The 14663-nt window shown below is 41.5% G+C and overlaps 1 protein-coding gene across 1 annotated transcript in view; it reads left to right on the plus strand.

Annotated features, from left to right (window-relative positions):
• Nucleotides 1–935: 935 nt before the first annotated feature.
• Nucleotides 936–14663, plus strand: part of tmem132e (transmembrane protein 132E) — a 1128337-nt gene continuing 1114609 nt past the window's right edge. Inside the window, exons 1-2 of the mRNA XM_034177754.1 lie at nucleotides 936–1066; nucleotides 1171–1383. Of these exons, the coding sequence (XP_034033645.1) occupies nucleotides 1323–1383 (61 nt within the window). The 5' untranslated portion in view covers nucleotides 936–1066; nucleotides 1171–1322. The remainder of the gene's footprint in view (nucleotides 1067–1170; nucleotides 1384–14663) is intronic.

The following is a 14663-nucleotide window of genomic DNA, read 5'->3' on the forward strand; positions in this document are numbered from 1 at the left end:
GCGGACCGATTTTTAGGGGCGGACTGTTCGGTCAGCAACACTGGTATATGAGCAGTGCATGGACACTTCTAGAATTGGGTGAAGCCTTTGGACACTTCTGAAGTCATGTGCAGTCCTAGAATTCAAGCTATTGTGTGTTTACACTTCTGGAAGTGAACCAATCTTAATATTGCATGGAACATTTGCACATTTCATGCAAATTCTGTAGCCCTGCCGCTACATGACCATGACCACACCAAAGCAGGAAGTTATTTAACTTCACATGGTCTATAATTTAGCTGTAGTCATTGTATGACTTGCAGAAAATTGAATATATTTGGATAGATGTGCCAAATGTTTCAACAGAGGGTATGATTTTGAAAAAATAATTAATCCATTAAGTTCTGAGTTATGTCAACAGATAACTCTCGTAGAGGCTTTGTATGTAACGATTAAATGTCTTTTATTTTGAAAGGCACTACCGGACGTGTTCTTGTGCACTGTGCTGTGCTTGACGTGCGTCTGCGGCTCCTCGGCGTCGGCTTTAGTTTGGAGTTCAAACAAAACTGAAGCGATGCGCTCGTGCCAGGTGCGCAAACCGCACGCGGAGGCGCAGTGAGTCACGCGCCATCACTGAAAACATGAACCAGGTAGTTTTTTTCGGACTTGCCTGCGCGCTGACTTTGAGGACACTCCGGCTTATTAGAATCAGAAATAGTCGCAGGACTTTTCCAGGAAAATAAATAATAAATACATAAAAAAAAAAATCGCGCGTCGGCTCGCGGCGTCCGCGCACGTCGTTTCCACCGCGCAGCTTGACGAAAGTCCGCAGAAGCTGAACGCGCTGCGGATCCGCCGGACGCCTCGTCGCACAAATTCAAACGGCTGAGTTTCTTTAATTTTATCCTGACTAGTCTTCAGCTCCTGTCCGAGCGGCCAGCAGCTCATTTCTGACGCCCCTGTCCATTTTTTAAGCTTTTTTGTGGGATTTTACGCGCGCGGGTTGCCAGGACGCGCGCCGCCGTCGCCGCTCCGCTGATGTGCGTCGATTCGGACGATCTGGATCAACGACTTGGAACCGTTTCAGGTACAATTTGGCTTATTTCCATCCAGTTTTAGAACCGTATTCGTGTAACTTTGTTGCCACATGTGTTGAAATCCGCTTTAAAAGCCGCGGTTGTGTTATTTCAGAGTCTGTCTGGACGGGTTTGAAGAGGACCACAACACAAAGTCTGAGACTGTCGGACATCCGTCGGTTTTATTGAACCGCAAGAGCGTCGCGCTGAGGGACTGGTCTATTTACTGGAAGAACTGAGATTTTTTATCCGCCGCGGATTTCTACCATGTCAGGTGTTTGCTGCCGGCGGTGGACTCGGTTCGTCTGTCTGCTGCTGCTTCCATGTGGTGAGTAATCAAGTCCCCATCCTTTAGAAATAAAATAATAAATAAATCAACAAAAAATCCTTAAAAAAGTGACCCCTCCTCTCCACTGGTTTAAAGATGCCAAATATGTTGCGTACGAAAGTGATTGTGCCAAATGAGCGCATCTGCTGTTCCAGTTCTTCATCAAGAATCACATCACAGCACAACAGAAATGCTTCATTTTAACAAATGCATCCAGTATAAATATAAAACAAGTTAAAGATTTTGAATATTGGTTATCATTTCTTCATTTGGCAACAAAAATGTCAAATTTAACTTGTTCCAGGGACCCAAAAATATGCATAGAATTTCTTCTTTTTTGTTTCTTTCAGCACAACAGTTTTAAACTGTTCTATATGTAGAATACACAATGATTCAAATTTAACATATGCTCTTATTTTGTTAATTTTTTTTTTAAATTTCCGAATCAATGCCAGTGATGGTCAGTACTGGTTTAAGGCACTGGTATGGCTGTGATTGGCAGGTTGTTGCCACATGATCACCCCTGTGCTGTTCCATTTGTTAACTAACACTGAGGGACTTGAAATTCTTCCCTGTGGTGTAAGGGCATCTCAAAAAAAAAAAAAATCAATAAGTTAAATACTTTGTTGTCAGTTGTTTCAGAAGGTGGAATATATATATATATATATATATATATATATATATATATATAAGGCATTTTTTATTTTTATAATTACTAGAGCCCGACTGATATATCGGCCGGCTGATATTATCAGCCGATATAAGCCCTTTTCAAAGTACTCACTATTGGCCGAAATTTTGCCGATAGAACGCCGATAATTTCTCATAAACAGAACAGTTACTGAAATAATGTTTGTGTCGGCAATTTAAAATGTCCTTGCACTTTTTGTCCAGTAGATTGTGTTCATCACCGGCCCCCGAAGTTCGCCGTCACACTGCACTGATCAGCTGACAAAAGCATTCAAGTAAGTTTATAAGGATGTTGTTTGTAATAACTTTGCGATTACATTCCCCCCACATTTCTCCCGTTTCAGTGCAACTCAGTTTGATTAACGCCGTTTATGTCGTAATGTGTCAAATGTGCTTCATTGCGTCGGTCACGCTTTTTATTAAGCCCACGTTGTGTAGACCTTATTTCTAGCATGAAATACATTTCATGCTAAGAGGTTGAATCACTGGTCATCCGGAAGGGTTCTGGGAATTGCTGCCGTTCGCCATTAACCCTCTGGGGCCAACGCCGTTGTGTACGACGGCTGGGACCAAGCTTTACTAAATTGTAAATAACTTTTTAATGATATGAGATAGAAACTTACTTTTTTTTTTTTTGCTGAAAAGTTAACTCCGCTGACTTTCGATCCACCATTGGCCACCTTGGTACTCTTCATAGATGATGTGCGCAATGTGAGTGTCCAATCTGAATTGGTTCTCCCTCACATGGTTTTCCAAAATCCAATCGTAGGGCAGATTTACCTCACTTGATATGGCAAAGATCATTTTCAGGAGTGATATCTTACTAGTTGGCCCATTTGACTAGCCCCCTAACTGCTCCAATTGCATTTTTGCATTTTTTGAACTTGAAAATTCTTCTCTGTTATAAAGTTAATCAATATGAGGACAAAGCTTCAGCTTTTAGCTCATGCCTTTTTTGTTAAGGGTCCAAAAAAAGAACATTTTATTCATAAAAAAAATCGGCTGATTTATCGGCAAATCAACCAATTTATCGATTATCGGCATTTTTTTTCATCCAAATATCGGCATCGGCCTCAAAAAATCCATATCGGTTGGGCTCTAATAATTACAGCTTACAGTTAAAGAAATGGCAAAAATGTATCTCAGAATATTAGAATACTTCATAAGACCAATCCATTAAAAAAAGGATTTCATAATAGAGAAATGATGGACTTCTTAAAAAAGTACATTTGCTCTCTCAGTACTTGGTTGGGGCTCCTTCTGATGAATTGCTGTGTCTGTGGCGTGCATGGTATGGAGGCGATTAGCCTTCAGCTTGTCTCTGTTTTAGATTTGGTGTCTCTCACTGTCCTCTTGACTGTAGGTTACCGTTGTGAGACTTGAACCCCTGCATGATATCATGGGATTTGACCTCTTCCGGAGACAGCTTGCCATTGCGCAACACAAACAGCATCACTTCACATGGAAAGGGTACTGTTTTGTTTTGTTTTTGGCTGCAATCATTGAAGCAGTCGCAAAAAGTGCAGTTTTTTTGGTTCCCAGTGGAGAAGGGAAGACAAGGCAAATGGGAAAGGATGTGTCGGTGAGTTTTAGCAAGATTTAATGTGATAATGAGGAGTTGAAGTTGGACCAAAAAGAGCAGATACGAATCATGCCGTGTGGTTACGGCCGTGGTCCAAATCCGCCACGGTCCTGGAATGTCACAACCTATCAGTCAGAATCAAACATGTTTGATACGTCCATGAAAATAGTTGTGGTGGTTCTGATTAACATCAATATCAGAGAAAGTGCCATGTTTCTGATGGGGACAGAAAAGTGACTGGGCAATAATGGAGCTGTCCCGGGAAATAGAATTATTGCATCATATGGGCTTTCATTTTAACCCTTTATCACCCACCCTCAAACGAGACTACGGTAACCTATACCTCGTAGAGAGTCTGTGGGGTATTGTCTATGGGGCCAATTAAATCCAGTAATACCATGGTCAGAAATCAAGTTCCTAATGGTTTTGGCGCTGTGGGGCTGGAAAAGGAATTGGCTACTTCATAAAGCTTGTCAGCAGATGGAGGCATGAAGTGTTCTAAAATCTCCTGGTAGACACCTACTTTAACTATGGATTTGCTAAAACACAGTAGACCAACACCAGCATATGACATGGCACCCCAAAAATCATCAGGACTGTGGAAACTTCACACGGCACTTCAAGCAACTGGGATTCTGTGACTCTCAACTCTTCTCCAGACTCTGGGACCTTGATTTCCAAATGAAATGCAAAATTTACTTTCCTTAGCCCAGGTAAGATGCTTCTGATTGTCTCAGGTTCAGAAGTGGCTTCACGTGAGGAAGGCGACACTTATAGTCTGTGCATGGGGACTCTTGTTGCACTGACTCCAACTTCAGTCCACTCCTTTTGAAGCCTCCACATGTCCTTGAATCTGCTTTTCTTGACAATCATTTCAAGGCTGTGGCCATCCCTGTTGCTTGTGCCTCTTTTCCTAGCATACTTTTCCTTTCCAGTCAATTTTCCATGAATTTTTAGCAAAGACCTTTTGTTTTCTGGACAACTGTCAAATCGACAGTCTTCTCCCTTGACTGTGGTTGTATGGACTCAAGCAGAATGAGATTCATTGTATTTATACTGCAGAAATAGTGACTTAAAAGTAAATATTGTAATATTGTGAGATGTTTGGTTCTGCTCTTTGGAGCTATAAGCCATAATGATCAAAATTCAGATACAAAAAAAAATATGCTTGAAACATTTTAGTTTGCATGTAATGAGTCTAGAATGTATGTAAAACTTTCACTTTTTGAAATAACTGACAAAAAATATTGAACTCTTTCACAATATTAAATGTTTTTGCAATGCACCTGCAGAATAGTTCAAATCATTGCTGTCGACACAGAACGGAACCATGGTGGCACCATACTGACTTTCAAATAGGAGGCGTTTCTTCTCTGTTTTTGCTGTGAGTTTGCCGGTTTCAAGTCTTAATGGTGTCTCTTTTCCCTGGTGCAACTTTTTTTTTAAATCTTGTGGATTGTCTACATCTCTTGTTGCTAGCACAGTATGAGACTTGTCACTGGTTGGTTTTCCTCTCAAAGTAAAAGAGATGGATCACTCTTATTGGTGTAATGGGTGTCTGCAAGTGTGGAAATTCATATTGATGTATAAGTATCGCATATTGCTGCTTTAATTAATTTATTTTTTCTTTCATATGAGCCATTGTGCAATGTCAACTTGTTGTATGTAAAGAGGAACTTGGGCTTGAATGTTTTCCCCATGTTTTTCATATGCGAATAATAGAAAAGACGTGAGGCTGAAGTCGAATGTCCATTTGTGTTTAAAAAGGGCAAAATACTCAAGTGATTTATGTATGTATTTACGTATATATATTTTTGTTAACATCAAATAATTCACCATCATTTGTTGGTGTGTGACAGGAAGAACTGCTGTCCTTCCGTACCTCTGTACAAACCTTCTGCATTAAAACTCCAGAACTGCCAAAAGTTGAGATTTGAATTTTGGTATGAGGAATTATAAATGGCCAAGGAGCTGCGTGCCAAATTGGCAAATTGATCGGACCAATATTTCCAGTGTAATCAATGATTTTGTCATAGTTATGAGGAAATCAAAGAATTTAAAGTAGACCTGCATTGAAATAAATGCAGTCAGATCTTTGGACCAAAAAATGACTTACATTTACACATAAGATCCTTCTGAATGTAGTAAAGTAAATCTGGAAGCCCAGATCTGTCATTCAACGGAGAAATCTTCATTTAAAAATGACAAATTTACAGCTAACATTTAGCCCTCCGCAAAATTGTCCCTCTCATCGTGGACGCTGCCGAGACGTCACGGAGAAGACCCTCTCTCCCAGCATGCATTGCGCGCCAACTGTAATTTGTGGATTTACGTCAGTTTTCATCTGCACCTTTTTCTTGTCTTATATGGAAGGATCTACTTTTTTAAAACTTCATGTTGTCTTGCGGCACGTTTGATGAGTACACATTTCTTTTATTTGTGCTTGAAAATTATTTTGGGGGACTTTTTCATACGCCCGTTTGATTGAGTGGTGTCTTTCGCCTCCGGTACCATCGCGGGATATGGAGGCGAGACCCGCAAAGAATCCCAGTCATTAAAAATATATAAACCTCTCTCAGCGTCCATGGAGCTCTGGGGCTCCGATTGCCGAGATGTGCGGTGCTGTGGATTTTGCCGCAAGAAGTCTGTCCTTGCAGCAACAGGTGTACCGGCCGCTTCGCATTAAAACAGCGAGTGTAATCTCAGGACTTGTGCCAAGTGTGCTGCAGCTCCATTCAGTAGACAGAGAGGTGATGCCGGTGTTGTGCGCTGAATCTGGCACAACACCGGCTGCAAAGCAGACACGGGTGGTTTGAATGGCCCGCGTCGGCAGTTAAAGAGCTCATTAACGAGCCCGCAGACTTAATAAGCGCAGCGGAGGCAGAGAGCGGGAGAGGAAGAACGGCGCCCGCTGTCGATGTCGTTGCTGATCTGAGCACACAGATCTGTATCTCACATTCATTGCAGCTTACTTTTGGATGTTGAAACCAGGACGTGTATAAGTAACATTACTAACAGATAAAATCAATTTCAATGCGGGATCAGACTGAAGGCTGGAGCGCCTCGTCTTGTCCCTGACATCATGGACATGATACGGCTGTACAAACTGTTTTCACAGAGGGCTAAATTTTAGCTGCAAATTTGTCATTTTTAAACGAAGATTTCTCCGCTGAATTACAAATTTGGGCTTACAGATTTACTTTACTGCATTCACAAGGGTCTTATAAATACATATCAGCTATTTCTTTCTGAAATCTGACCACATTTATTTCAATGCAGGTCTACATGTATTCAAATGAACAGCTAGAACAAACAGGTAAAAGCATTGTCAAGGTAGAACAACATGTGCAGTTGAGCATGAAATTGAATTGAACATGTGCAATTGATAATTCTGCTGACGAACAACTTTAATTCATAGATTGATGACTGAACGAATGTTGGTGTCCTTAGCCTCCTTAGAGAGAAGTTACTTTTTTATTTTATCCAGCAGTAAGTTCAGTTCTGAAGGTGGAACAGAAGTACTATAAGGGACATATCTCCATGATGCTCTTCCTGTTTTTGCCATTGATGGTTGAGAGTGATGCAGCGTTAAAAATCGTTTTTGCCATTCCTTGTGATTCCTTTAGTTTTCGTAACGGGAAACCGGTTGCTCGACAGATGTGACAATGGCTCGTCCTGGATGTTGACCAGCTGTTCTTTTTTTATTTTTATGGATCTAACAGCAGCTCTGTTTGAGTATGACGTTACCAGACAAATGCATCGACCTGAGTCACAGCAGCCGCATTCGAATCCCTCATCCATACACATCCAGCCTGAGGTGGGCAGTGAATGCAACACAGCGGTAAAATCCACCAAGCGGAGGGTAGTTGTGCTTTTATTATGTAACCAGTTTGCATCTTTTCCCTCACAATGTCTCCTCTCTCCTACTCATTTTCGGTCTTGCTTCAGTTTAATTACCACACAAAAGAAACGCCTACGTGTGCACTCCACAATATACACTCCTTGATGGCTTCGCAAGGGTGCAAAGCAGCATGCCAGGCTCTGCCTACACAGACCTGTTGATGCCTCGGGTCGCAGTGCAGGAAGACCCACCTACCTGGACAGTCAGGGTGCTGCCGTGTGGAGGAAGTGCAGCAGCAGGTTTGGTGCCTGGCTGGGTCCCTCTGACGAGCTGCTGGACTTGAAGACCTTATACATGGAGGAGGCAGAAGCTGCTGTGTTCAGTCCTGGCTTCCTGAAAGCCTCGTGAGGGATCTGGACTCACCATTATCTCTGTGTAAACTGTGTCACCGTTTTTGTTTTTCACAGTGTTGCTTTTTGATGTGCGGTCATGGGCTCGCGTGTCTTGAGGTGGTGATTCAGTAGCATCAGGGTTGAACTGGTACACTAAAAGATGGGGGTTCAATTCCAGGTAAGGTCACTTGGAGCTGCTTGTCTGCGACCTTGAACGTGAGGCTTCTCCTGTGTTGTGGGTCTCAGCCACAGTCTCCCTGATCATGGACTTGTGTCTCATCATCTGCTTAATGCTACAGAAGTGGAGATAGGAACTGGTACAGGGATCCTCGCGAGGCTTAGTTAGGATTACTCACTCAACATATTTTTACCCACCAAGGTTAAAAGCGTTTGATATGGACTCAGACATCTTGATAATAATGTTCAAGACTCCCACTGCTGTCAACTGACTGCTGGTAAGCTCAAATAATAATAATAATAATAATAATAATATTAGCACCACACCATCAAATCACTATATGCTCGCTCTCGCATTGCAGTGGTAGACCAGTCACCAAGGACACCTGATTTGTCCACTCAGCTGATACATAAAATATGTTTGACTGAGATATTAATTGGTGATCTCAAAGTTCATATTCGGACTGATCGGAATCTGGTTTATTAAACACGAGTTTCACACCGAACCGTCTGTGATACATTTTGGATCAGTGTGTCTATAGAACAGATGCCAGAACTATATTCAGTGCTTGCTATCTCACCATCAGTGTTTAATCTGTTTTTGATGAATGAACCCTCTGGGGTCCATAGACACGCTGGCGCGTCGAGGTGTAGTTTTCACCAAGTTTGTATTCATAGATCAGTGATGGAATGACAGAGATTCAACCATATCCTGAAACCACAAATTCTAATCTGTAAAATGAATCTTCTTGATGATCTTTGATTCAGCCAATCCTAGAGGCTGGATAAGGGCACATGATCTGCACCCTGTCAGCAGCAGATCCTGATAAACTTTAAAAGAATGGTCCTGTCAACCTGAAAACACTTTAGATTTTTATTTAGTTTTATAGACAGAGAAAATTTTGGAAAAACAGCAATTTAAGGCAGCAGTAGACATTTTTTGACACATTTTTATCACAAAAGGATTTTATTAATCCAAAAAGGAATTTATATGATAAGAGCAGCAGACAGGTAAGATATATTATTGTACAAATGTATTCTTCTTGGATTGTTTCAGATCTTTGCGATGTAGCGCCTAGCAGGTGGTGCATTTGATACCGTGGATCATCATATTCTGCTTGATAGGCTGGAAAATCATTTTGGGATTACTGAGAGTGCCCTTGCATGGCTGACGTCATACTTGATCAGTCGTTCTCACTGTGTTTTGTACAGTAACACTACCTCTAACCTTAGTGACATGAAATTTGGGGTTCCACAGGGGTCCGTCTTAGGCCCCCTGCTTTTCTCCCTTTATATAGCATGCCTTTGGCACGTATTGTGGGGTTTTGGGATTACCTTTCATTGCTATGCTGATGATACTCAGTTATACATACTGATAACTGCTGGTAATCTCATCCACATAAAATCCTTAGAAGATTGCCTTGCATCAGTGAAAAGCTGGATGTCAAGAAACTTCCTACTTTTAAACTCTGATAAGACTGAAATGATGGTTCTTGGTCCAGTGAGACATCAGCATCAATTTGACCAGTTAATGCTTAGCCTAGGCTCGTGTGTCATACATCACACTGACAAAGTGAGGAACTTTGGGATAATTTTTGATCCTACATTGTCCTTTGACCTCCACATTAGAAATATTACGAGGACTGCTTTCTTCCACCTGCAAAATATAGTGAAGATTCGTCCCATCCTGTCTGACTGATGCTGAGACCCTGATCCATGCGTTTATCTCTTCAAGATTGGACTACTGGAATGTTCTATTTTCTGGTTTACCACAGTCCAGCATTAGGGCTCTCCAATTGGTTCAAAATGCTGCAGCCAGACTTTTGACACGAAGCAGAAAGTTTGACCACATTACACCCATTTTGGCATCCCTTCACTGGTTTCCTGTCCCAGTGAGATCAGATTTGAAGGTTCTGCTACTAGTCTATAAAATTGTTCACAGACTGGCACCTACCCTGCCTCCCTACCTTAAACCTTACGTACCGGTTCGGGCTTTGCGTTCTCAGGGTGCAGGACCACTTTGTATCCCTAGGGTGAATAAGAAGTCTACAGGTCATAGAGCTTTCTCTCTGTTCTGTGGAATGATCTCACTGCGTCAATAAAACAGTCAGATTCTGTGGAGACTTTCAAGTCCAGACTTAAGACGCACTTATTTTCCCTTTCGTATGGCTAGCATACTGGTATACTTTTGTTTTACGCTTTTTACTCTTTTAATTCATTTTATTAGTAAACGTGCCGCGGCCTCAACTTTACCTAAATTTTGGGTCTTTTAGTGAAGCTTAGGGTTAGTGGCTGACGATCACCTTAGTATTTCTTCTGTTTTTCTTGTTGATTAATGCTGGCAAATTATATTGTATTTCTTGACTTTCTGATGCCTGATTCTGTTTTTTTTTTCTCTCTGTTTAAGGTGCAGCTCCATCCAGAGATGGGAGTTGTATTTATGCTGGCGACCCTCCTGTCCTGTTCACCGACTGCATTTCCTGTATATTCGTTTTGTGAATTGTTCTGTAATTTGTGTCTGTAGCATGGCCCAAGCAGAGGGTCACCCCTTTGAGTCTGCTCTGCTTGAGGTTTCTTCCTCAGAGGGAGTTTTTCCTTACCACTGTTGCTCTGGGGGTTAGTAATGTTAGACCTTACTTGTGTGAAGGACCTTGAGGCAGCACTGTTGTGATTTGGCGCTATATAAATGAAAATAAATTGAAAATTGAAATTGGCGCTGATGCACGGCACATTTTTAAAAATTCATCATACATTGTTTTAAAATCTTTTTCATATATTATGCCACCTTTGTGACCTGAAGACTGGTAAACCCATTTGCAGTGGTGGGCACAGTTCCGATAATCTGATAACCAATAATTATCAAAGATAAAGTTTTCATTATCGGATTATCTTTTCAGATAACTTTGAAAACCATTATCGGACTAGTTATCTTCCGATAAATTTCTGTCCGATAACTTTTAGACCGTTAACGTGGTAAACAAAAGTGAACAGATGTGTAGTTCTAACTTCTGCAAAAGGAGGAGAGCTGCTTGTAGAAGAAACTGCTCTATCCTCTGCACGCAAAGGAGAACTGGTCACCAAAAAAAAAAAAACTCTTTTTTTTTTACCCCATACCAGGGCTGTGAAAACTCCGCGGGATTCCGCGGATTTCATCATGGGGAGGGGGGTGGGGTGTTAGTGATGTACTCTTTAATTGTGAACATTACTGAGTTTTTAAAATGCTTATCATAAAGCGTTCTCTTTTTTTACGACATCGTGTAAGTTTTATAAGTCTACGGACACTGATATGTGTGTTACAGATACAACTCAGTTTCCTCGGATCCGCGGAGTTTCGCGGAGGAAAAATGCCACTCAAAGTGTAGCTGTTACGACAGTTGTTGTAAAGCAGGACTGGTTGGTTGCTGCGGCGACCCTATGTGGCTCCTGTGCTGCGCCTAAGCTAAACTTAGCATCTGGACATCCCAAACTTTTAGAGCTTTCAGGTTTTTAAAAGAAGATTTATGCAGCATGTCTGTGTCATGGACCGACGTCACACAGAAAGAAGATGGCGAGAAAGACGGTTTGAAAAAGTCTTATAAGGACAAGAATCCGTGGAATCGTCGCTGGCTTCATCAACACACCTGAAAGATTAAAAAGAAACAGGAAAAGTGAACTGTGCCCTTTCAGGAAACACGGTAAGAATTTTTCTCTCCCTGGAAAATAAACATTCTGCTGTTCAAACAGGATTTTAGACAAGATTATGTGACTTTTTTTCACTAATCTAGACTTTCTTTTACTGTAAAAAAAAGGCATTGTGGCTTTGAATGGATTTAGGCTGCATGAATTTACACAAGAATGCGAGGTCTGTTAGAAAAGTATCGGACCTTTTTATTTTTTGCAGTAACCTTATGGATTTGAATCACGTGTGATTGCATCAGCCAAGCTTGAACATTCGTGCGCATGCGTGAGTTTTTTCACGCCTGTCGGTTGCGTCATTCACCTGTGAGCACGCTTTGAGTGAGCACTGGTCCTCCCCCCTCGTTGGATTTTCATTGTGAGGAAATTGTCTGAACGGCTGGAGCAGCGCTGCATCAAATTTTTCCAGAAACTGTGAGAGACAGCCAGGTGGACACCATTCGGAAAATTCAGATTGTTTTCAGGGACGATTTTATGGGCATCACACAGATTAAGGAGAGGTACAGCCGGTTTAAAGACGGCGCACAATGGCAGAGGGTGTGCCACGCTCCGAGCGGCGATCGACAGGCTGAAACGACCAGATCATTTCCAAACTGAATGCTGTGTTGATCCGGGATGTCGTCTGACTACCAGAGAAATGGCAGAAAAGGTGGACATAGCACTTTCCTGGCACATTCCACTGTTAAAGGAGATTTTGTCATGAAAACAGGAGCGGAGGAATTCGCCACGGAGCCGCTAATGGCGCGGAACGAAAGCACCTCCGTGTTGGTCTCACAGGACATATTGTGACATGTTCAGCTCTTCGACAATTTCTCGGATACTCACTCGACTGAAAAGCCACCCAAAGCCGTCTGAATCTTCCGAATGGTGGAAGAGCTGGGCATGTCCCATGAGACTTCCAACATGGAGGTGCTTTTTGTTCTGCGCCATTACGCAGTTCCGTCCTGACACGCGAATTCTGCCAAACGTCTTTCATTACAAAATCTCCTGTAAAAGTGTAATGTGCCGAAAAAGTGCTATGTCCACCTCTCTTGCCATTTCTCTGGTAGTCACATGATGTCCCGAATCAACACAGCCTTCACTTTGGAAATGATCTGGTCGTTTCAGCCGCTCGAAGCGCGGTGCGCCCTCAGCCGCTGTGGGCCGTCTTTAATCCGGTTGTAATGCTCCTTAATCTGTGTGATGCCCATAAGATCTTCACCGAAAGACATCTGAAGTTTCCGAATGGTTTCCACCTGGCTGTCTCTCACAGTTTCTGAAAAAATTTAGATGCAGCAAAGCGGCAGTCGCTCAGCCATTTTCCTGGCAATGAAAATCCGCCGAGGAGGCTGGACCACTCGTCCCACAAAGCGTGCTCACAGGCGAATGACGCAACTGACAGGCGTAAAAAAACTCACGCATGCACACGAAGGTTCAAGCTTGGCTGATGCAATCACACGTGGTTCAAATCCATAAGGTTATTGCAAAAAATAAAAAGGTCCGATACTTTTCTAACAGACCTCGTATAAGTGACTTTTTACTACATGTTATTGATATTTTACCATGATTTTCTAAATATTCTACAAGCTTTAGCTGTGGTTTTTGAAATGCTGTAACAGTCTTTTCAGTCTTCATAAATTTCATGTAGTTTAATTGTTCTGAGTTAATGCATAATTTGATTTACATTTAAAAGGAAAATCATTCCAGGTCCTACTTCCACATCATATTCTGTTATTTCAACTTCATCATTGACAGGTCAAATAAAAGGTTGAATGTAGGATCATTTAAATATGCACTAATTTTGAGATGCTGAAAAAGTATCATTAGATAAAAATTTAATTCTGGGGCCCCACAGGGCCCTAGACCCCAGCTCCTGGAAACTCTGCACCCCCCCCAGACCCACTGCAAATTTTCCTTGGATTTCACAATTTTCATTTCACAGCTCTGCTCCATACTGATACGCGGCCAATATCACCCAAGTCATCCAGAGGCATACATTTTTAATTTATGGTTTAAATTTTATCCAAACTTATTTCGGGCAAGTTATTTAAATTAACATCACTTCTGAAGTTTTATAAAGTGAAAATATCAGATATATGTTTTAGTTTTAAAGTAATGCACTAATTTTTAAGGTTTTAGTGTGGGGCATGCTCTGTCCTGGTGCATTATGGGATAGGGTAATCTCAGTACAGTAATCTCAGTACGTTCAGGACAGGAGAAATGCATTTCAGACACTCTGATCAGGACATCATCATTAAACTCTAGTGCCTAAAACTCACGTGAATATATTCTCTGGGTTTATAGACGTTGTTATTGTGTTTGTTTGCGTTTATTAAATTCCACGCATCTTAAACGTAGCAAGTAGCAACACAGATTATCTGGAATTTTGTATTTGCAAGTTTTTGCAAGTCTCTACTGCCATCTACTGGCCAGTAGTGTTCATGGAAACTGAAGCTGGGCTGATATTTTCAAACCACACGTCAGACTCGTGTTTCCAGAAGCAAAATGTAAACAGAAGCTTTTTTTCAAACTTAATTTACAAAAACTGCACTTTAACAGCTGCACATGAACAACACCATTAACATCGCAACATAAAACTATTTTTATATTGTGCCTAAAACTCTCATGAATATATTCTCTGGGTTTATAGATGTTGTTATTGCCTTTGTTTTATGTAAACATGCGAGAATCACAGGCTGTCTGTCCGTTATTTTCAATGGGAGCTGCTGTGAGCTACACTCGCTTCCTGATCATGCATTCTGGGGGAAAGTGAAGTTTGCTCTTTAACATCTTAATTATTGGCCTTTACAACACTGTTTGTCCTCTTTGTCCAGACTAATATATATAAGATGTCTGATATTCGGTTTGCGTTTATTAAATTCCACGCAGATTAAACGTAGCAGACACGGATTATTTGTTATAATTGTTTTAGCAAGTTTTCAGG

Source organism: Thalassophryne amazonica, chromosome 9, assembly GCF_902500255.1.
Source record: "Thalassophryne amazonica chromosome 9, fThaAma1.1, whole genome shotgun sequence".
NCBI lineage: Eukaryota > Metazoa > Chordata > Actinopteri > Batrachoidiformes > Batrachoididae > Thalassophryne > Thalassophryne amazonica.